We start from the raw sequence: 25970 nt of genomic DNA, 5'->3' as shown, positions 1-25970 counted from the left end.
AGCTTCTTTTCAACTGAAAACGAGTCATCGCTATATGCTAATAACAGTGGGTCACCATTTAACATCTTCGAACCTATGAAGTATGTGGATTCATGTTTAATAAAAAATCATCATTATTATAAGTACCATAACAGTAAAGTTCGTAAACGCGAATTTATGAGGAAATTTCGATTAAAATTTGGAAGCTGCTTTAAAGTTTCTAATGTTTATTGTCATCGAAAGTTACTATTTTTTTACAATAAAACCTAAATAGAAGTTCCGCTTTCGCGCCCCTAAGAAAAAAGTAACGAAAAAACGTTGGATATACGTATTTATGCACAAGTAAATGGATAGACGGTCGAGTATCCACATAAATATAATTGTGAGTCGAAAACGCCCATCTCTATCAACTACTGAGAGAAATCATTCGCTACCGCTTTTGCAAATTCGACTGAATTTAATATCGGTTAATTTCAATTGAACATTATTGAGATTTTTATTGTTTGAGTCAATAATTCTTTCAGCTTAACTAGCTGAAAAATCATCGACTTCATCCCGAGCTGTCCCATTTTTTGCAGCGAATCAAACGACTGTGTTATATTCATAATTAATTTGCTCTCCAGTATGTGCCAAATAATAACGAACACTTCTTCACAGCCCATTTCGAGAGGAATTGGGCATTTACATCATTGATTACATTTTTATATTGGCATTGATTGTTTCGCAGGACATATCAATTATCAAGCTATAATCAGTGATATCAATCATTCATGACGCATTGAGCATTGAATCTTCGAAAGAAAAAAAAAAGAGTTGAGGCTTAATTTCGTTTGCTCTTCTTCGTTGCGGTTGTCAGAAAAAGTCGCTTTTGATGTCGATTGTATTAATTCGAACTTGACCGCGATTGATTTATATTTAATATTTCCTCATACATAAAAATATACACATTTTATGCTCGGAATAAATGGCCTTTTATGATTGTTTTACAAGTTACCGCTTTCAGTAAACGGACTTTTAATGTGAGTGAATGTGATTTTTTATTATATTGAATGGGTTAAGTAGCACTTTTTCATTGACAGACAAACAATCGTTATTATTTATACACGGATAATAATCCATTGCCGGTACCATGATTAAGAAAATTATGAAAGTCATGAAACGTGTGAGATCATACCTATCTATATATATAAAAATGCAGAGAACATTCTTTGTAATCGCATCACGTAAGAACGGATGGACGGATTGAGATGATTTTTTTTGTTTGATCAGTTTTTACCCCCACCGGGTTCGCTCATCAAAAAAATTACGAAAACTTACCGGAAAAGTGGGAAAAACCAATAAAGTTATTTTGTATGGACAATGGAATTTTCCACTGAAAAAGTCGCCAATGATTGCTAGATCATTGATAGGTGTTTGGCGCATAACGAGTTGCATAAGTGTTTGGCCATCGAAGAAAGGAATACTAGATCGTTGAAAGAATCTTTTAGCGCGCAACGAGTTGATTTGTGTGAAGTGCATGCTTGATTCATGTGGTTCGTCATACCGAGCCACGTGCTTAATTGGGTATGAACATTGTTGCCTACTAAATGACTGGTGGAATTCCAGAATGTGTGTAATGGAGTCAGATGAATACTATTGGTCATTGGGAATCAACAAAAAGTTTGTGCTCTAGAAGCGCTGAAGTCAAACTAATAGATTTTTCTTGCATTTTGCTTTCGAATGATTTAGATTACACGAAGCGCACATAATAAGTGGCAATTAGATATCAATATTCAAGATTGATTGATACTATTTCTCTAAATTGCATACAACATCGTCAATCTGGTAGATGATGCTACAAGAACTCACTGCCTCTCAATGCATGAACCGTGAAAGATTTTTTCTACATTTTTTCGCTCCATCTCATACTTTGAGTATTTCACGGCCCTTACCAAAATAGATACAGTTTTGCAATAATCGGCGCTGTGTGGAATTTAACAAGGGATAATCGCAATTTGACAATTATCCCAGAAAATCGAACCGATGAATCAACTTGATGATTCTCATACTAGGTTACAATATTCACAGATATTTTCATAGACACAACTTATGCCGAAGTTATATGTACATAGTTAGAATAAGCGACAATAGTAAAATGATTCTATCACAATTATCCACTGCCCGAATAGAATCGGATCGCAAAACGAGAATTGCTTCGGAGCGAATCCCTACCCCAACGTGTTAACCCGTGATGCCCAGACGGGTCGTCGAGAGAAAATCGTTTTCGCATCGGTGTCCATTCTGTGTTAAATGGACCATGCAGGTGTTTTGTTATGATATTCGTCTCTCTTTGATGGCACTGATTGAATCGTGTGAAGAGTTGCTAGAGAGTGTTCTTTGATACGATAAAAGCCATTCTTGCTGAGAAGAATGCTCAAATTGGTAAGTTCAATATCAACTTAAAATGTAAGCGTCGTTTCTCCAAGGCACCAGAAGTTCCTTCGTATCTAAAAATATCCACTTTATTAGAACTCTAAAGCACGTGTGGTACTTTTTGGCAACTTGAACGTACAGAACAAGTTTTTAGAAAACATTATCGATGCTTAAAAGCTGTACACATGTTTACATTAATGTTGGGTGATGTTTCTTTTTTTGGGCTAAAGCGAATGTGTGTCGAATTCCATTGATTGTAATCAGCAGTTAAGTAATCAGCAAAATATTGGAGAAAAACGTTAACCACTTAGTCGTTTGACCATTCTGCTCTTCGAACACATAAATGCGAACAAATAGTTTTTGGGCGAGACGAAGTTCGACGGGTCAGCTAGTTTCTAATAATATTATGAGCAAAATTATTTGAATCATGAAATTTTTTTGTGAGATTTGCTCACAAAATCATCAGTGATAAGACTGTTCCAGAAAGTATGGACGCACTTTGATTTCGCTGTAAATAATTCACAAGTGTTAGATATTAAAATTTTATTCGATATACTGATAATATTAGACTACAACAACAGAATATTATTCTCAACATTTGCTACTTAGCCGTTGTGCATTAAAAGAACGGTTTGGCAGCTACTGATTTATGTCCACGTTTTTATTACTCGAACCACTGTGCGACGTTGTCATATATGTTTAAGTTAAATGTTTCCGAATCGATTGGTTGTTTAATTATATCAATTCATCAACAAATGATTGAGTTATAAGCGTTCAAAATATCAAAGACAGAAAAAAGTTACGCGACTAATTTTGCTTCAAGATTACAGTATCGAAAATTGTTGGTGTCGGTATTGATTAATGAATTCTGGGGTTGCCAGAAGATGTACATTCCCAAGTCTGATAATCTAGAAATTCTCTGTGCAATTTCAGTTAATCCCCATAAGTAACGAGGGATCGTTGCTCAAGTTTAAGCTCCAGAAAATCTAACCAAATATCTAAACAATAATTTTAAGTTTTTTAATTTCAAATCAAGAGTCATTTGAAGTTCACCAAATTAGCCTGATTGCCAAAGTAAACAACATAAAAATCGTCCAGTGGCAGGGGTCCCAGTTTGACTAATTTTCTCTCTGCGTGACTCTAACTAGACTCTAGGTGAAACAAACAGCAGCAGGCTATTTATACTAGCTTAAGAGAGACGGATAAATAATTCTTGTAAATACCAAAACCCGCATCCTGTTCAATACGCGACCCGCCACCAACATTCCGGAGCTAATTAAAAAAATATTTTTAGAATTTCCACCAAGCGTAGGTGTTCCGGTATTCCGCGAGTGTCCTTTAACATGGATGAGTCGAGAAATAAAGTTGAGTCGGGAGGGTCTTGGAAACGTGTAGGAGTATTCGCAGCTGATGTTATCTAATGATAGATTTTTTCCATTATCAGTTGGAATCTCATTCATGTTAGGAATGCTGTGTTTTTAACATAACTTATTAAAATTTTTGGTTCGAAATAGCATTTATTTACTCCAACGTTCCTTATTTTTTTGGGGGGGAAATCGATTGTGGAGTTTGACTAATTCATACAGCTCATTTCACATCGTGAAGCCCTAAGAAGTTTTAATGATGGATCGGAATTAGCTGACCTCGTGACAAATCAAATCAATCTTTCTCAAATTAAGAGAATCGAACCGCCTTGTGAAATCACGGTTTATTTATAATTCATCAAATTATCCCAGCATCCCCGCCGACTTTTTCCACCGTGGGTAAGCTCATTTCAGCGAATATTTTGCATTGAAATGAATTTTTTTTTTCTATAGCCTAAACAGTGAGTAGTAAACACCGCCTCTCGAATTGGAAATTTATCGCTCTAAACAAAGACGGCTTCAGTTCAGTTTTCATCGGTATTAAGTTCAGCGAGCGCGTAGGCATGCCAGACGCAAAAAGTCGACTTTCTTGATGGCAGTTTATTTAGATAGGAAAGCCGCACCATTGCGGTGGGTGCAAGCGGTATCTGATGGATGGAATGGAATGGATGAAAACAAGCGGAAGAAAATGGGAAAAGTTTACCATCGGCTTGGTGCAGACGAGCGAGAGGTGGGGCCATGCCTACATTCCACGGGAATGCTTCGGTGATCCAGGCGCGTCGAACAGCCGGTTCCAGTTTCCGCACCGTGCTGCGGGATTGTGTTGCTCCCCTGGGGGCTGCTGGCTGCAATCCCGAGTAGACACTGTAAGTGAAATCGTTTAAGAAACATTATGAATGGATTTTTGAAATTGATGGGAGTTTGATGGTTGGAAGATTAATAGACTTGAATGTTGGATGAGGATGAGGAGAAATTAAAGTTCACAGTGTGATCTACAGCCAGAGAAAATATCTATCAAACGATTTAGTTAGCTGTGCTGAATGATGTTCGTTTTATATTCTGATAATTCCTTTTATTCGTGCACTGATTTGTTAAATGAACTCTGGAATGAAAACGGAACTTTTGATATCGTTTAGAAAATTGAATTTTCTTTTGTCAACGTATCTAATTATGAAACATTTTCTTTTTTTATTACAGCCATGGATCTATGTAGACATTTACTCAACATGAAAGTGGTGCTCTTTTTAGTATTGTACATTAATCTAGGTATGTAATCATTCCAAAGGTACACAAAATCACCATATTGATATCCACTTTTTACACAAAAAAAAAAATAAAACAATGCACCAGCACAATCAACTTTGTGTCAACAGAATCCAATTTATTTCAACTTATATTCAGAATCGGAAAAGGACCGACCGGTCAGGGTAGCGTGGAAAGTTGATCATAGGGGATTTGTATCTATGCCGTAAGCTTTCGGAATCAGCAATGTATTACGGGTAGTGATTGAGAAATATGATTTGCAATTTCGCCAGTCCCAGTATGCAAATTGCGTTCTTCGGGAATGGCTTGTTTGTTTTTTTCCCGGCTTCAATGTATACAGTTAACTTATCCGATAGAACGAGAATGTATAAGACAACGAAATAATATTTTGCTACTTATTTCCATCTGAAATCGTAGGGGTAGTTTGAGTACGACATAGCATTTCCGGGAATTTTCTTCTTGGTATCAGATTTCGGACATTTTAAAATTGTTTCGGTATCAAAAATGTCTACTTCGCATCCGTATGAAACAAAGGTTCAATTTTCCAGAAAACTATTCCATGACAGCCTAATCCCTGAATTTACAAGAAGCCAAGCTACAATAAAGCAATTCCAGAAATGCTTAGCAGATCATCAGACTCGACCTTCTCCGACTTGGATGAAACTTTGCACATGGCTTCAATATGGCAAACCATAAGTTTTGAACCGATTGAGAGGTCAATCCGACTCACGACTGATTTTTAAAATGGGCGTATGTATTTTTGCATTTCACAAAAATTGCCTTTTTCAAATCGTTGTAACTCGGAAACCGTTAATTGTACAAAAATGGCGTTCAGGAAGAAGTTGTAGGGAATCGATTGGGTACTCTAAAAAAATATACATCGAAAAAAAGTTTTGATTTTTTTTTCTCAATAATTACAAAATAATCCGAAAAAGGTAAATAAAAAACAAGCATGGTTTTAATTTTGTTTTGATAATTTTATTTTAAAACTGTTATTAAAACCTACAGATTGATGGCTATCTCTTCCGTGCCTTTTGAAAAATGAAGAAGTTACAGCTAAACCAGTTTACGGGTCTCGTTGTAATTCGGAAACCGTTCATCGTACAAAAATGGCGTCCAGGAAGAAGTTGTAGGGAATCAACAGGACACTCTAAAAATATATACACTGAATAAAAAATTTGATTTTTTTTCTCAATAATTTAAATATGAACCAAAAAAAAAATAAAAAAAAAAATCAGGGTTTCGATTTTTTTTGAATAATTTTTATTTTATAGTTCTTATTAAAACCTAAAGATTGATGGCTATCCCATCCATGCCTTTTGAAAAATGAAGAAGTTACAGCTAAAAAAATTTACAGAGATATTTTTGAAATTTCAAGTTCTCGTTGAAAGATAATCATTCAAACAGTAGAATTTTATTGTACAGTTTAAAGGCAATAAATTTGTTTATGATATACTTCTAAAAGTAGTTGTTCTTGAGATACTTGGATATTTAATTATAACACCATTTTTTATATTTCCATCAATTGTTTATTTGATTGCAATGTGCAAAATTTCATTCAAATCGGAGCAAGTCGATCCTGATTTTACCATTTTTAACTGCTGTTAATTTCTGGAATTGCTCTATATCGGTTTACAAGCTCGAATTCGTTTCTTATCGCAGAACGTTTTTCTCATATAAAAACGTTCTTAATTCACTAAGCAGTGAGATGATACCTTTTGTATCAGTCCGTATGTGTTTTTTACATGAGCATTCTTTGGTATTTTTGGTTCTCATGAAATTATTTTAATGACCGTCATTTTAAATGACAATTTTGACAAATTTTAATCACTTAATACCAAGTAATTTTTTAACTGAAAGTTGGATCGAAAAGAAAAAAAATGAATCCATGAAACTATTTCCTTGAATCTAAACAATGTTACAATCGATGAGCATTCCATGGGATATCGAAGTGAGTTTTACTTAAGAATTTTTGGGCATTATTTACGGTACTACCGGAGCAGGTATTCAGGGAGCAGCATAATCCAAAATGATTCGATTGGCCATGAATTAATATAAATTGGAATGGTTTTGGGCCAAACTTTGAAGATATTCTACGGTTTTTAGTGTCGTCATCTTCACTGATGGGTTGAATTTCAAAACTTATCACACTGTAAATCAAGGGTTGGAAGTCGTAAGCGGATAAAATTGACCAATATAATTAATCTTTTCAAATTTTCGTTTATGAAATTCGGTTTGCAATCTTGGAGAAAACGATTGAGCTTCACTATTGCCAATATTTTCGGAACCGGAGATCGGAAGCGGGTGCAGCCAATGTCAGCCAAATTCACTCAAGAGATTGTAAATAATTTCAATTGATTCCAAATTTTTGAAAATCTGTATAGTTATTTTTGAGAAATCGTAGTGCATTCCAAATAAAATTTTTGGGTACCTTCTGAAATCGGAAGCCGAATACCGGCAAAACTGAAATAATTTTATTTGGTAATCGACTACCCATATCACATATCGGGATAGTCCCGATGAACCCGATAAATTTATGTGAATCTTTTACACTGTATCTCCTGAACCGGAAGTCGGATCTGATTAAAAAATATTAAATATGAAATTGTTTTGAATTTGAAAATACTGCCAACTTTCTTATTCATATTTCATGTTCGAACGATGACGTTGCAGAAACGAACCGTGCTGAAATCGAAACGTCATGGAAAAGAGTGCTGTCAGACAACACTAGGAGTCACGTAAACATTTTTATAGATTTGTTACCGACTCTTTCTGCTCCTGGGGCATCTGTCCGACGGCAAGAGAGAATTTTCAATTATTTTTCCAGCATGAACCAGAATTGTATGCACTGTGGTTAGCATATAGTAACACGGAAACGAAGCAGCAAATGTCCTTTCATTGTCAAGTGTATATTTTCCAAAGTTTTTGAGGGGGACGGGTATAGTGTTATGAGTAAGTCTATTCCTTTCACGAAAAATTTTTTGATTCGAAAAGGTAAATGACTTTAAATTACAAGTTTTATAATCGAAACAAAAAAAATAGTTTTCGATGTTGATTTTCTGCCTACAAGATATAACTTGTAAAATTGTAGTCGCCAGTCATAGATGTAGTTGTAGTTATAGATGAGATTCTATATTTTCTATAATATTTCCAAACAAAGTATGTTTATAAATAACTCGAAACAAGGTACGATTAACAACTGGTTTTAAGGGCGTTGCCATAAAAAACACTTTGTATATTCAAAACGGTGCCTGACGTTAGGTATATGCGACAAAGTAAATTATTTTCAATAGTTCTAGAGCTTTTTAGAAGAAACCATTTTCTATCTCTTCAGGAATTACACACTTAAAAAAATGCCTGTGATTTTACAAATTATTAGATGCACATAAATGGAGCGTCGCAGTTCACGCAAATTCACGTGGAAGAATATTTAATATTGTGTCTAAAACTTCATGACATGAATTTCGTTTAAATAAAAAAGAACACTGATAGCAACCGCCGCGACTTGAACCGAGAATCATTGGATCGCAAGTACGTCTGTTAATCGACTGAGCCACATAAGCACACATCTGCATGGCTGGTAAAAGGAGCATTTAAATGCATATAGTCCCACCTGCTAGCAGAATGCAAGTTACAGTCGAAACCAGTAAAAATCAAGCTAATCTAACATTAAGTCATTACAAATGAAATTTTCCGTCGTTTGACAGATTAGGTCTTTATGAATTACATCGTATGAGGAATTGAGTCACCTGTATTATTCAAAATTTTTTGGTGTGTATTTTATATATATATATAAATATATTTTTTGTAAAAGTAGGCTATGAGTAGTAGTGACAGAATCAGATTGCGCGATATATATTTGTAAACAATTTCTCAAAAGCTGTTATGTGCAACGGTTTGGAGGCTACTGAATTAAGATCACGTTTTTATCTCTATAAAACACTGTGTGACGAGGAAACCTTTCACTTGCGACTTGTTTGATCAAAATCAGTCCAGTCATCTCTGACATCTCTATCTTGAGCTGAGTCGATTGGTGTATGACACACGGCCCTCCGGGATTTTTGACATTAAAAATGCCTTACTCTTCATTATACGAGGCCGGGGGTCAATTAAAAGTTTCAAAAATAACCGCGTAACCTTTTTCTGTCATAATTATGAACGTTTATAACTCAGTCATTTGGTGATGAATTTCTATAATTCAACTACCAATCGATTCGAAAACATTCAACTTAAACTTATGCGGTAACGTCATTTAATGTCGATTTCGTTTTAGAACCTACACGCGGGCGACTCTGACTCCGAGTAAAACGAACACGTGGTAAGCGCCCTAAACAACAACTCATAGAAAAAAGAAAAAATAAACAAACTCGCATGGATGCGTGGTGCGACCCGAGAAAATTTTCAGAGCGAAACTACGTGATTGGAGTCCGATCTAGAGCGACCCCAGGTTGCTAAAACAAACTCATCAAAAGCTATTTTGGCGACTCTGGGTCAACTTTCGGATTGCTCTGATCAATAAACGAAAACGGTATAAGTATTTCAATTGCATACCATTGAAAGATTGGATTGAATTGACCTATGTTTTCACGAGCCAATGACAGTCTCAGTGTATGATGTCAAACTCTCGTCCGATTTGCGCAGTATGAACTATAACCACAAAAGGAAATCTATAAATATATGCCCGAATACATTTCTGCTTTAGTTTACCCATGGCTTATCTTGATTCTCCGGCAACTAGCAGGCCAACTTAGAATTATCGGCGATAGATTTTTCGACGCTAATTTGAAGCGCTTGTATCTCTGTGATTTATTGATAAATTTTCCTCATTTAACTTGATTCGAAAAAGTTTAAAAATGTTTTAATTTGTCAACGGGTAGTTTGCATACTGAAATCTCTATTTACATACGAACAACACGGTGGTGCGCAAATAATTTCAGTATAAAGTTGTGTTATGATGATAATCATAGATAATTATTTTTCATTAAATGTGGCTAAATACAAAAAAAGATCTCTGAGCAAAATCCTTCAGACCCTATTATTAAACCAAACAATAATCATGTAACCTAATTGAATACTTAGAAATTGATTTAGTCGTATAAAGCATAATATTTTGGTCTAATCTTGCTTCCAATAATCTTATAGAAGGGATCCAGACTAAGTGTAGCAAAAATAATGCAATGCAAATCGTTATGCAGTATCGATTTAAACAAGCTGTTGTCCCACCAGGAATAAAACGCTTCAAAAGATTCGCAACTTAGTACAAATAATTTGCACAGACTAATCGCTGTTTATAAAATGATTAAGTTTTTACGTTCTCTATCTTGAAAATTATTATGATATAAAATCGTTTCATTTGTCCAGATTTATATCTTGAGGTTGTTCGTATCCAAAATTGATATTTCAAGTAACTTTGAAATCATCATAATTGACTTTCATTTAAAGTATATTTTCCAAAAATGTTCAAAAGTAAAAATTTGTTGAAGGCATCAAAATAGAGTAGAATCAATTGTTCTGAAAGAATCTAATTGTCATATTGATCATTCGCCAAAAAATGTAAACACTAAAAGTAGAGCAAGTTTGTAATTTGTGACTTTTAGTGCATCCATCATCATCTTTATTTTTGTATTTATTATGGGTATCTTAGAATTATTTCATTTTTAATGTAATCGTGATCGGTCGTGTCTTGCATACAACTCTCCATTTTTTTCTAAAAAAATATTCTACACTATTTTTTTATATTTATAAAAAAGGAAAACTGACAACTCTAGCATAATGGTCGTGATTGGTCGAAGACGATTTGCTCGGTTGCAGTAACTTTTTGCAAGTGGGTTCGAGTGAAGCGTACTTGGTCGGAAAACAATGCCAAACATCCGGTAGACGTGAGCGTTTGGGGGAATTTTTTCGAGCTGGAAGTTGGCAGCTTGGAGATTTTTATACAGAATTTGAAAGTAACGAAAATTATCCACATTCATAAACGAAGCCTCGTGAAATTGATCGAGAAGACTGAAAATATCTGGGCCATCATTAAAAACAAATTTGCAGGAAAACTTGTTCATAATAATTATTAGTGCGGAAAATTCGGAAGGAACGCTAGATTCTTGCAATCAGCTATGCTGATAAATTTTTTGAAAGCACACTTCGCATGTGTCAAGTCTCTCTTGAATGGCGCATATACTGTTCAATAATTGACTGCACAGAAGCCTGCTTGATGTATTAATGAACAGGGACACCAAGTGGGGAGTAGATCGAGGGGATGCTACCAGAGCCCGGCATTTTTCAAGGGGCCTGGAAACTTGAACATTTGTAAATTTCCTCAGTATCTAACGGGGAAACCAGATTGGAAAAATTACATGCGAATCCAACTGTGTAATAAAAACTGCGAAAACGTCGTCACTCGAACCCGTACCCAACTCCTTATCGGAAAAATTGTTTTACCAATTAAACTACCCTGCATATGAAAACACATGAAAAAAAGTCTAGTAGACTAGAGGGACCAAGCATGCACTTACAGTCCTATACTTATGGAAACAAATTCAACAAAAAATAAACATACACTGCGTTACAAAGTCTATCGTTTCCTATTCTGCTTTGCCGCCGACACTGATACTGATCCAATTTAAAACTAGCTCAAAACGGTTCTACGTCTTAACAAGACTGAAACACAAATCGTTGAAGATTTGTATTTTATTCTTCAAAATAAAACAAAACATTTAAAGTAAAATCATATCAATCGGTGTGATCGCAAGCTGATATACGTCCCAGATTTCGTAGTACGAATAATTTAAACTGTCGAATTTTAGATACCTCTTCCGTAATGGATTTCGCGGACTGCGATTAAAATCAATCATCGAACACCGAAAGAAATCAATCGAGAAGACAAGGAACAAATTATTGAATCGTTTCACATTCTCCCATCGGTGCTATATATTTTCGCCTTTTTTTTTGCTCTCCTAATGTAGGCCACCGCCTCACTGAGCAAGAAGGTAGCGAAATCGTCGAAACGCTAAATGCGAAACTGTTTTGCCACTAGAAAAGAGCTACCGAAGGTACAAAGTTTTTATCTCACCCCTTCATCGCAGCTGCGCTTCTGAGGCACCATATTCCGCTTCGCTGAATTCATAAAACTTTCGAATCTGTCCTTCGGGAAGATACGGCTGATTGAATTGGGATTCGCGAGCAACCGTCGCCTGGGACTGGCTTGTCTTTTCTCCTGGTACCGACTTCTAACTAACTGCCGAAGGTCGCAGTGGGCCTGAAAGGAGAGGCTGACAAAAAAAGTAAAACGTTTTGTTCATAGAAACTTATTGAGTTTGTTTCAGGGGATGTGACTTTTATTTTTATACTTTACTTTTTTATCAAAAGATTTGTCTGCATCTCAAGCGATAAGAAGTGCAACCTTTTTTGGAGACAACCCAGTAGTGAAGCGTCATGAAAGTTTAAAACACGTTTTCGTTTCGTTTGTTCTCTTGTTTGAGGCCACTGTGAAGCGTCGCAAACAGAAGCGTTTCTGACTCAGGTGAATTTTTCCAAGCGACTGAAGCGCTTTGCTGAAAGCTTGTGTCTGGAAATGCTGGAGATAGCAGTCACATATTCTTTTCAGATGTTATCTAGTGTTACTTCTCGTTTTATATATGATTAAAATTATTTTCTGGAATAGCGAGTTGATTGGATCGTTTAAAGATAACTCGTCTAATTTTACTGGTACATTATAACTTGCACATAACTGCAATCACTTGAACAGAATGCAAGTCTAAATCAACATTACTGTCCATTAATCTAAATCACACTTGTAGGTAGCATAACGTAAATGAGACGCTTTGACCGTAGCACCTACCTAATAAGTCTAAACAGTATTTGTATGAGTCTCTAAGATTGTTTTATCAACGTTTGTCCCATTTGCATAAACGAAAGCACAAATAATATCACGATCTTTTCTACCATGGTAAGATGAGTTGTGCAGAAATCGGTGTATTTTGTGAAGTGCAAAGGTGTGCTTTTATTTGAAAGTCTAAATTAATTTCAGACGTTGAGCTTGATTTGCGATTGTGTTCGAACAAGCGGGGTAACTCAATCACGAATCGGTTGAAATCAGTGGCATCTCATGACGAAATTTACGGGTTGTGCACTGCTTATGAGGTATAGAATCAGTTGTAACAGTTCGTTGTAAATAAAAGCTAACGGTTGAAGAATGAACATTCGCTTATGTTTCTCCAAACAAAGAAATAATGATATACTTTTAGATTTTTCTTTAAACTTATTTCATATCATCGATGCAATTTAAGAATTCGATGCTCTGCATGTCGAGCAACTCTGTCAATAACTTTATCAATAAAACCGCTTCGACGTTGCAAATGAGACAGCAATTTGTTTTCAACTTTCCATAAGCATAAGCCACTGATGCTCTCCTAACGGTGTACATTCAACCTCTCACAGAGTTAGACGTGACAGTGAGAACAACAAATCTCAGAGCTAAGCTGAGTAATTCCCTCTCTTCATGAATCTGTGCAGTAACTCATGTGCACGGAAAAGACTCAATACATATTAACAAATTTGGCCTTTTAACACGTTGGCAATGATTCCACCCTCAAATCGTTTATTTTATTATGGGGCTTAAATAAATTATAAGCGATTGTGACTTATTGGCCAGTCTACTTTGTGCATCGATCGCATCGAACCAGTTGTAATTTTTTTGAGCTGTACCAAGACGAAAAACGTGCTCAATCCACCTAATAGTGAGCTGATACTCTTTTTTATCATCTACATGTGTTTTTTGCATGAATATTCTTCGGTGTTTTAGTTCTCATGACATTATTCTAATGACCGTCGTTTCAAGCGGCAATTTAAAGTTCTATTCACTTTTTACTCTGTAATGTCGAAACTGCAAATCGGATCGAATTTGAATCTAAACGTGTAATAATCGATTGAACATTCCATGAGATGTCGAAATAAGTTCCACTTCAGAGTTTACGGTTATTTACGATATTACCAGAACCGGTATTCAGGAACCAACATAAGCAATAACGATTCGTATGGCCAAAAATTAATATGACGAATAAATTGCAATAGTTTTGAAGCCAACTTTGAAGCTTTTTTGGATTGTCATCTTCTATATCGGTATGAATTTTAAAAACTCATCACCCTATAATTCTAGAATCAGATAAAATTCATGATTTTGTATGGGACCATAAATCCTTTAATTTGAATTTTTGTTTTTGAAATTTGATTTAGCCTTTTTTGAGAAAACGATTGAGCTTTGAGAAACCATTCGATACTGGAACCGGAGTTCGAAAATCGGTGTAGCCGATGTCAGTTGAATTCACCTGAGGAGTGTGTAGACATCTTTGAAAAATTGTAGTGCGAATTAAAATTTGGGGTTACATTCCGAATCCAAAAACGAATACCGCTTAAACTGAAAAAAATTTATTTCGTAATCGACTATACAAATCTGCAAACCCGATAAACCTGATTAATTTATGTGAAATGGACTCTCATTTGAATCATAGATGATTCTTAGATTTCATTTGAATCTTAGATCGGTTCAACCATCTACGAGAAAAATGAATTGCATTGTTTTAATTTCGGTTCACATATCATCCTGTGGTTCCGCAATCTGAAGTCGGATCCAAGCGTAATTAAGGAACCTTGTTTGGGAGTATACTACTTTTCATATTAATCTGAGTTTGTAGAAAACGGTTTAGCCATCCGTGAAAATTGAGTGAAATTGTTTGTCACTCACGCATTTGCTGATCTCAACGAACTGAGTCGTATGGTATATGGAAGTTATGTTCTTCCAACATTTATTGCTGTAAGTAGTTTAAATCAATATAATTATGGAATTACTTTAAACTCGAAAATGCTGATATCATCTAGTTTACAGGTGACGCCAGGCACGATGAAAACGATTGGAGAGCGCCCATCTGCGGTTACAGCGGCCCAAACCATTATCTGTTGCGGGTGCTGCCTCCTGGTGGCCAATCGATGACTCAAATTCTCGTATGAACGGTCGGTCAAGTAAACCCTATCGTTTTGAGAGTTTACGAATTGCTCAATTGGAAAAATTTTCTCGTCAGAAAATACAATGTTCGGAAATTGACCGCTTTCGGCCAAACGAAGCAACTCCTTCGCTCTCTCAAGTCATCAAGTCAAGGCAAAAGGTGGTCATATCGAGCAAAAGTGAATTGATTCTGAATTTTGTATTATTTTTACACATTTTGTACTTTGAATTAAGTAAAAGTAATTTTCCAAACTGAATTTATGGCCTATTTAATTGGTTACACTTCGAGTGCCGGACCCTGTACATATGTCATATTCGAACGATTATGTTGCCAAAAACGAACCGTGCTAAAATCGGTCCAAGGCAAATTGTCCTGAAAAAGGATGCTGTACACTGTATTTTTGGTACTTAGAAACAATTGTATGTAACAGTATAAAAAATCGTGTTTCACGTTCCTCCCAAGCATTGCTTTGTCATACAGCGCACAAAACTCCTACTGCTGGAATAGGGGGAAAAGTCGCTCACACAAAAATGTCAATATTTTCGTTGAAAATGGACGGATTTTAACAATCTATGGCTTGTTGGATAGCTATTACCGTGTGGAATCTAAGTATAGAAACATATTCTGTTTTCAAGGTCAAGTATGACAGATACTGTCAAAAAAACTAAAATTTTGACATAAAACTTCGTATAACTCAAAAAGTAAAAACCCGCGATCCCATTTCAACCAGAATATTAGTTGATTTTCTGAATTCGATTGGTTAAAATTTTGTACAACTAATCGATTGTTGTTTTAAACAAACTGTTATTTTTGTTTTTCGATTAGCAGAAACGATGGTTGAAACAACTAATTTAACTGTTTGAAAAAAATTCTGTCAATTAGTGAGAACACATACCTTTCAATTTCAACAAATATTTTAGTTGAAATAACTGGTGTTGTTATTGAAACAAAATTCGGTTAGTTGAAAAACAAATCGGTTTTATTTGTTTTAGACATTGCAAATAGTTGAATCAACTCGAACAATGTTATTGATTTGCGATAATAATCAAAATATACTTACTGATATACGTCATGATCTATTTGAAATAAGTTCGGTATGTTGAGATTCATGAAATAAATATCGTTGTTAAAATATAATTAGTATTTTATATTGACATGTAATATCATTAGGGCTGGGAAAACCACCGATCACTGCTGATTTCAAGTGTTCTAAACCAAGGAATAAATTATCATTACAAAATCAGAACTGATCTGATCTCTAAGTGATTTAGATTTTTGTATGATCATGATCATGTCAAGTCGAGATCAGTAAAGATCTAAATTCTAAAAAAATACTTCTGATTCGATCGGAAATTTGGAATTTGATTGATGTAGAAAAACGTTTTTAATCAGCAATAGTGCCCGGAGGGGCGAGTAAATTAGCGAAATTATTAAATTTACCTGAAATGAGTATTGAAAGATGATGCCTTCAAACCGTTGAACTAAAGTTATGCACTGATAATTTTAGTCAATTTATATGAGCTTGGGTGCATCAACCGCTGAGAATTTGTATTTTGCGACGGCAATTCAAACGCGCCATTCAATCGCAGCGCGTTCTGTGTGTTTGAAACCCTTCGCTCCAGTTACTTTTATAAATTAAATTCATGTCAATAAGCGTTTTATTGCTAATGCATGAACATTATCATCGGTATCAAACAGCTGGAAGTAAAACAGTCTACTGGAAGTAAATCAATGATCGAATTTTTGCGCATACCTGAAAGATTACGAGATGATCATTCATTAACGTTTTCTAATTTGTCACCATATCTTTTGCATCTTAAACAAGGTTAACTTTATTACTACACCGCTGTTAGATAAACACTTGTTATGGAATCATAAATTTCTCAAATCGAGTGGACACAATTCCACCAAACGCTTTAACAATCGATGTTGTTTTCATTGACATTTTGAAGCGACGCGAACAGATTTCAACTAAATAAGTTGTTGATTTTCCATTGCAATTATTGTTTTGCTTTCAACTGTCTCCGGCATTTGACAGCATTCAAAACAACATATTTTTCAACTACTTGAATATATGCAAATCATAAACCATATTGTCTGAATAAAAAAAGGCGGGTGGGTAATGTCAGAGACATAACTGGATGTCGTGAATACGAAAACAACTGACATGTTCCTTAACACTTCCGAATATCAATTAGTTGATCAATTGTATGAATTATGCAAGCATTCCCCTTTGCACATTTTCCGCAAAAACAAAGAAGGCTTCAATTTTTATTGAGAGGCTTGTTTCTACCTGATTTCGTTTGTAGTTTTTCACTAATGGGCGGTCCTAACGGCTATAAAAATATCCGCATTCAGAATTTTAATGTTGATTATTTCATTTCGGATTTGCATAATTTATTGAAAGAAACTATCAATATGCTGAAGGGACTCGTTTCTAGCATTCAGAAAGGTCAAATTGCGTAATTCTCTACGACATTAAACTCTGGAACATTTTTCGCAAAAACAAAGAAGGCTTCACTTGATCTCGTTTACTGTGAGTTTCACACAGCGAAATGTGCACAAATCTAACCAAACTGTTCTAGATTTGCAGTGAACTGAGGATTCATCAATGCAAATGACTGGTAGCTGTAACGTGATTGCTCTTGTCGGAAACGAAACTAGCTTTGCAAACGACACAAAATACATCTGCTCGCAGTGGCGATAGAATCCAAGCTGATCCAATTTTTGTTAAGAGCTTTCTTTTTACGTGATTTCGTTTGTAGCTTTTTCACTAATGGGTGGTCCTAACGGCTATAAAAATAGCCGCATACAGAATTTTAATGTCGATTATTTCATTTCGGATTTGCATCATTTATTGAAAGAAACTATCAATATGTTGTAGGGATTCGTTTCTAGCATTCACAAGGACCAAATTGAGGAACTCACTGCGATATTCACCACTTCTCGGAACATTTTTCCCGGACGATTTGTTGTACAGCAGCAGATATTTCGTTCTCTTCCTTAGAACGCGTTCTGATTGGCTGGTGTTGACATGGATCAAATGAGACAAGTTTTTCAATAGTGCACTATTGAAATACTTCAATGCTTTTGCTATACACGTTTAAATTGAAAAATTTCGATTCTATTGGTAGTTAGATTATATAAATCCTTTCACAGATCACTGAGCTATGAGCTTTAAAAATACGAGCAAGGCAAACGCGCCATATGAATTATCCTCTTCGATACTCGTTTATACCAAACATTTCAAAAAAGTTTAATTTTGAATTATTTGAGACTATGTCACAAAACTGAAAATTTTATCATAAAATTGTGATCATATTTCCGATGGCATGTCGCAAGAATTATGTTGATTCATTAGATACAACAATAGATATTCACGATCAAAAACTTATCACTCTCTCAGAGGGTACATTTTGAAAAGGCACCCCATAGTAAAGTAAGTCGTATTCACGACAAAAATTAGTTAAATCAACAACACACACACACATGCACACGGACATTTGTTCAGTTCGTCTAACTGAATCGATTGGTATATGACATTCGGCCCTTTGGGCCTCGATAAATTTTTCTAAAGTTTGAGCGAATTCTATACCTATATATAAATATATATATATAAAAAAGGTAACACAAGAAAACCGCTTAACTTCGGAAATTCGTGTAACTTCTAAAATACGCGTAACTTTGAAAATCCGCGTGAAAAAACCGCGTCACTTCGGAAACCCCGCATAGAAAACCGCATAAAAAACCGCGTGAAAATAAACCCCAGTGTATTATATATGAGAATATGACTGCTATGAGAAAGGCGTCATTGCACCATTTGGTGGATTAAAATAGATTTTCATTCGAGTAATTATGACAAAGCAAATAGAACATTCACAGCAAACTCAGCAGGTCATAACGGTCAACAAACCATTCAATCTCAATGCATGTTAGACGCTTTCATGGTGTTTATCTAGTTATAGTTCTTCGATCAGAATTCAACAACTCTCTTCAATACTTCAATAGTGTCTTACTGAAAACGGTAGCGTGAATGTCGGGTGTACTTGTAGAAAAATGAAGTTTAATGGTTTCAAGTTTCATTCGAATCCGACTTTCGGTTACGGAACTACAATTTGAAGATAACACGGGCAAAATTCCGATTCTAGAAATGAGCAAAACGAGTCATGATTTGGGGAAAAGAGTATATTTTCGTGTTATGATATTACACCATGATTAAAAGTTCTCGGATCATGATCCATTTGGACTGATTTCGCTTGAATTTAAGCGTAACGCATTTGACGTTGATGGGTATAACTTCAGGCGTGTTTCTACTACGATGGTAATCTTTGTAACATAAATTCAGGCGTTATGTTTCAAAATATGAAAATTTTAAATATGAATTGAATGGAATGGTGTGATGAACGATTTTTTTGGGCGACTTTAACTAATGTCTCAAATGATATACGTTTGAAGAGCCAAACAGTGAAAAGCGCGACAAATTTCTTCTAATCAGAATCATTAACAATTAAAATATTATGTTTTTGAAATACGACGACGCCTAAAATAACGTGTTCACTTGCATGAACGCAAGTTAAGTTTTGATTTTTTGTTTCAGAATTTAATCGAACTGCATGAAAAAAAAAACGAGTGAATCAACCCTCTTAAAAACAAACTCTATGTCGAATTCTTGCAAATACTGCGGAATGATTTTGCTTTTTTTCTTCGAAACATCATTTGAAAAATCGTCCTATTTAAAATATTTAGGTGAATCAATACAGCTTGTGTTGTTACACCTATGAAACAAATTTTCCAAAGTGGTTGAAAAATTTTTTTTTTCTTATTTTCGTTAGATGGTTCCAAACTCATAGTCGAATTTATTTTTCGGTTTAAGCTAGCTCTCGGAATATTATTCTAACAACAGTCACATAAAATATGTTAGAATACATTCAGATATATTCATACAAAATGTAACGTGTTTAGTCTCTAATAATGTAAATTTTCGGTTAATTATCTTTACGTAAACATTTTCAGTACTTCTTCCTTTTCGATGTCATGACATCAGTAACTGATTTTTTTCCGTGAAAGATTGCAAAAAATGGAAAGAAATTCTCCACAATTCTGCGACTATATCAAATCCCAGTTCCCGGTACAGAAGTACCGGAAATAGGTTATATTAGTTTTTTCCCAAATAAGCTTCCTTGTTTCTATTGCTGTTTCAATTAAAAATTGTCTGGAGGATTCTCTAGCAAACTTGCCATTTTAAAATCTGTATTTCAACATTAAAAATCTGTGTTCCATCTGTGTTGCATATTTTCGGTCATAATCTGTGAAAATCTGTGAAAAACATTTTGAAAATCTGCCATATTCATAAAAAATCTGCAGAAATCTATGAATTTTTATAAAATCTGTGTTCTGTGACACAGAATCTGTGTGGCAAAACAGGCAAAAAAAATTGTGATTTTACAGAAAAATCTGTGAATATGGTAACTCTGTTCTCTAGCGATATTTATACAAATGTAAAATAAGAAAAGCATCACTACACCACTGTGTGAATTAAAAAAGATTTTTATTCGTTAGGTGCGCTATTTTTTATATCGTCTAATTGAGAATGTTTGTCGACCACCTCGGAAGAAATGTGAAAGCGAAGTGGTGATAGCCCGCTTAAAAAAGTGCACAAATTATAAATTGCGAATCAATCCTGTAGAAGTTGTAATTTTCTTCTTAGGGATTCATAGTTTTTTTTTCATATCCTGTTAGATATAGCCATAAAACAACTTATTGTGAACAACAAGACGATTCTGAGATGAGTGAATCTAAATAACTAAAATTACTTATTTGAGTAGTCACGAATAAATACAATCATCTTTGAAATTAAGCGCTGTTGTGTACGACCAACAGTAAAACGGAGTTTTTTTTTATAAATTGTAAATGCACTACACTGTGAAGAAATAGGCAACAAATTATATCACCATAGCTTAAAGCTCTGTTTTTATCCAGTTCGATTTTCAATATGACGCAGCGGAATTCGTCACTGAAAACAATAATGTTCATAGCGTATAGAACACGGAAGCGACAACACGACCAGACACTCCATAGAAAAATCGGAATAAAAAGTGATCGTTAACGATTTAACATCAGTTACCACAATTTTAGTTACCCCTTGTTATTGATAAAAATAATGTTCGTGAGCAACACTGTTTTAGTTGTTACGAACTAGTTTCCATGGGCAAAAATAAACAGACAGTGTCTAAAAAATACGGAAAACAAACATATTCTCGATAATGAAAGTAGTGCATCAAAATCGAAAAGCAAACGTGAATTCAAGACTTCTTAGTTCTACAAATCCCGTGAAAAACAACAAGAAAATCACAAAAATGATTTACATTACAAATTGAACGTAACGTGAAAAACAACAAGAAAATCACAAAAATGATTTACATTACAAATTTGGCTAATTCTTTGTTTGAAAGTTATGTTGATCCATAAATTCTAAACCAGGTAAGCATTTTATATAGTTCTCTAAGTAGTATTATTAAAAATATTTTTTGAAACAATTATTTTTCGAGTATTTAGAAAAAATGAACTTTATGAAGTTCACTTCTAATAAAGAAAATAGCAAGATAAGTGCAGATAAAAATAAGGGATCAATGATTCGCATTAGAGGTCGTTGTAAGTAATATTTCAATTCAAATGTCGTCAATAATTTCACCAATGTGATTAATCACTACAGGGACATGAAAGCTGAAGAGAAAGTGAGGTGACAGGATGCAGATTGAACAACTACATAACTTCTGGCACAACGGAACAGGTTTAAGATAGCGAAAAAAGGAATATTAGTGAAAAATTGTGTTGATATATTTCATAAGTTTGGTTGCGTATAATGTAACCATATATATAAGAATAATTTAGTTTCCCCAGCTATTAGTGCGCTGAACTGGATATGTTGTTTAGTTATATTTAAAATAAGATTTTCCGAATACATTCACGAGAATGTGTAATATGTTCTTCAAATAAATACTATCTTCTTAATGTACCACTCATATCAAGGATGGCTTTTATCGTATCAAAGAACGTTCACTGGCAACTCTTCAACGATTGAATCAGTGCCATCAAAGAGAAACGGAAATCATCGCAACAATAAAACCCTGGCATGGCTCATTTAACATAGAATCGACACCAGTGCGAGAGCGAATTTCTCTCGATGAGATTTATGAGAATCAAAGGTTAGCACGCTGCTGTGGGGATCCTTTCTGAAGCAACAAACGGTCGCTTATTCTCGTTTCGCGATCCGATTCTATACAGGTAGTGGATAATTGCGACAGAATCATTTTACTATTGCCGCTTATTCTAACTTTGTGCATATAACCTTTGCATAAGTTGTGTCTATGAAAATGTCTGTGAATGCTCCACACAAGGGTTTTGAAATATTGCAACCTAGTATGAGAATCATCAAGTTAAATCATCGATTCGATTTTCTGCGATAATTGTCAACTTGCGATTGTCTCTTGGGAAATTCCACACAGCAACGATCATTATCAGACTGTGAATTTTTTTTATGGGCGTGAAATACTCAGAGTATGAAGTGGAGCGAAGAAATGTAGCAAAATTCTTCCACGGGTGATGCATTGAGAGACTCGAGTTCTTGTAGCATCTTCTATCGGATCGAAAATGTTGTATACAATATAGATAGCAATATAGCATCTTCTGTCAAATTTTCGGCAATCACCAACACTGACTCATATACTATTATGATTTGATTTATAGTTTCGTTTTATCAAAACTTCGCTTGCATATGAAGAATGAAGATAAAATATTAAAGCTACAAAATGATAAAATTGAAACAGGTATTAACAAAAGACATTTATATAATGATAAAATTGAGTTCAATTTTTCGTTTTATTTCTATCGTATATACTCAGCTTTGGTTGGTAAACGACTGGACAATGCGCAATTTAGGCCCCAATGTAATTCTTAGCCTCTTGTCCAGTAACTCCTATCCCTACCTCCCCGCGGTGCCGGCTGGGGTACGAGTAACCATAGGAAAGATCGGGTAACCAACCCTGGTGGGACCTTGGTCGTATGCTGACAGGGAAGGGGGGGCTTGCCTTCGCTTTACAGAGAGCGAGCCTACCCGAGCGTCTGTTCCCCATGTTGGGGCGGCTCGAAACAGCGTCTGTTCTCCATGTTAGGAGCGGCTGGTTATCGTCCTTGTGTCAGTGTGGGACTCTAAACAGTGCTGACACGATGGCCCTACGGCGAGACAGGAGGTTGGTGCAGGCCTAACAAGCCGCCCGGAAAACACATGTTACGATCACGATCAAGAAGGAAATACAACTCGGAATAATCGGCAAAGACCTACGCAACGAACAAAGGACTACGATTGGAAGCTTGGCACATGGAACTGCAAATCGCTTGGCTTCCCAGGATACGACCGAATGCTGCATGATGAGCTTCAAATCCGCGGCTTCGATGTCGTAGCACTGCAGGAACTTTGTTGGACGGGACAGAAGGTGTGGAAAAGTGGGCACGTTTTAGGAACTGGATTTGTAGTGTTGGGCAAGATGCGCCAGCGCGTGATTGGATGGCAGCCAATCAGTGATAGAATGTGCGTATTGAAGATCAAGGGCCGTTTCTTCAATTACAGCATCATCAAAGTGCACTGCCCACATGAGACGAGACCCGATGACGAAAAGGAAGCATTCTATGCGCAGCTGAAACAAACCTACGACAGCTGTCCACGGCGGGATGTAAAACTCGTCATCGGCGACATGAATGCTCAGGTAGGCCGGGAGGCAATGTACAGGCCCGTGATCGGGCTGGAGAACCTGCACGCGGTAACAAACGACAACGGTCAACGATGCGTAAACTTTGCAGCCTCCCGAGGAATGGTAGTTCGAAGCATCTTCTTCCCCCGCAAAGATATCCACAAAGCCACCTGGAGATCACCTGATCAACATACGGAAAACCAAATCGACCACGTTCTCATCGACGGGCGATTCTTCTCCGACGTCATCAATGTCCGCACTTACCGCAGTGCCAATATTGATTCTGACCACTACCTTGTCGCGGTTTGTATGCGCTCAAAACTATCGACGGTGCACAATATTCGTCGCACAGGAACGCCGGGACTCAATCTCAAGCAGCTACGTAGCATTCGTACTGCAGAGGAATACGCGCAACAACTGGAACAAATGCTACCAACGGAAAAGCAGCTTGGCATGGCGACTCTTGAAGACGACTGGAGGAATATAAGATCCGCCGTGAGTAGCACTGCTTCAACCGTACTAGGTACGAGGTTATCGAATCAAGGAAATGACTGGTTTGACGACGAATGTCAGCAGTTGGTTGAAGAGAAGAATGCAGCAAGGGCGAGGATGCTGCAACACCGCACTAGAGCGAACGAGGAACGATACAGACAGGCGCAGAACAGCCAGAACACGGTTTTCCGGAAGAAGAAGCGCCACCAGGAAGACCAAGATCGCGAAGCGATGGAACAGCTGTATCGCGCAAATGACACACGGCAATTCTATGAGAAGGTGAACCGCTCACGTAGAAGCTACACGCCACAGGCCGAAATGTGTAGAGACCAGTGGTAACCTTCTTACGAACGAACGTGAGGTGATCGACAGATGGAAGCAGTACTATGACGAGCATCTGAATGGCGACGAACAAGATACAGAGAACGGTACAGGAATCAATCTGGGTGCACGCTCAGCCGACGACAGATTCCCAGCCCCTGATCTGTCGGAGATAAGTGAGGAGATCGGCAAGCTGAGGAACAACAAAGCCGCGGGCAATGACCAGTTGCCAGGCAAGCTGCTCAAACATGGAGGAGAGATGATGATTTCTAGGATTTGGGAGGAGGAGATTCTACCGCAGGAATGGATGGATGGAGTGGTATAAATGCATGAGAGGAAGAGGCTCTAGAGAAGAAACACTACGCCTCCCACCACGAATATTGATAGACGGTGACGATATCGAGGTGGTTGACGAGTTCGTGTATTTGGGCTCACTGGTGACCGCTTATAATGACACCAGCAGAGAAATTCATAGACGTATTTTGGCAGGGAATCGTGCGTACTTTGGACACAGAAAAACTCTCCGATCGAGAAAAGTACGCCACCGCACGAAATTGGCCATCTACAAAACGCTCATTAGACCGGTTGTTCTCTTTGGCCACGAGACCTGGACTATGTTGGCAGAGGACCAACGCGCCCTCAGTGTTTTCGAAAGAAAGGTACTGAGGACCATCTATGGCGGAGTGCAGATGGAAGACGGAACGTGGAGACGGCGTATGAATTACGAATTTCATCAGCTGCTAGGAGAACCATCGTACGGACATCTAAAATCGGACGTCTACGATGGGCTGGGCATGTCATAAGGATGTCGGACGACAGCCCAGTGAAAATGGTTCTTGAATCTAATCCGACTGGTACAAGAAGAAGAGGAGCGCAGCGAGCAAGGTGGATCGATCAAATGAAGGGTGATCTCAGAAGCATCCGTACCTTGAGCTGGCGATGGGCAGCCATGGACCGAGTTATGTGGAGACGTATGCTTGATACAGCAAAGGACACCCCAGGCCTATAGCTGTTAGGTAAGGTAAGGTAATATACTCAGCTTATGCACTAGCATTCCAACAATCAATCTTTAAACTCCGATACTTTTCTCGATATCTCCGTCCTTGGAACCGAATTACAGGTGTTCCATGATTTAAAACATTTAGGACATATTCAGTAGTGTTTTAGTTCTAGATGCATAATTTATGCCAGTTACAAAATTTAAATTTGGATTTTATAACAACACAGAAAGAAATTATGAATTTTACAGGTGACATAATTCTATAAACGATACAATTCATAACTTCTTAACTTCTCAAATGACACAATATTCCATTCGTACAGAAATTTACTGGCTCCGAATGTAATTTGCACTCGGCTAGCAAGTGAGACTGTATGAATTTATATGCATGATTTAC

At 36.4% G+C, this 25970-nt stretch overlaps 1 protein-coding gene across 1 annotated transcript in view; it reads left to right on the top strand.

Moving 5' to 3' along the window:
• Positions 1–25970, top strand: part of LOC131428530 (zwei Ig domain protein zig-8-like) — a 375236-nt gene that overhangs the window by 220177 nt on the left and 129089 nt on the right. The window contains exon 2 of the mRNA XM_058592530.1: positions 4953–5021. Within this exon, the coding sequence (XP_058448513.1) occupies positions 4955–5021 (67 nt within the window). The 5' untranslated portion in view covers positions 4953–4954. The remainder of the gene's footprint in view (positions 1–4952; positions 5022–25970) is intronic.

The sequence above is a fragment of the Malaya genurostris genome, chromosome 2 (genome assembly GCF_030247185.1).
Source record: "Malaya genurostris strain Urasoe2022 chromosome 2, Malgen_1.1, whole genome shotgun sequence".
NCBI lineage: Eukaryota > Metazoa > Arthropoda > Insecta > Diptera > Culicidae > Malaya > Malaya genurostris.
The sequence above is the reverse complement of the archived record's forward strand: the minus strand, read 5'-3'. Positions and strand labels throughout refer to the sequence as shown.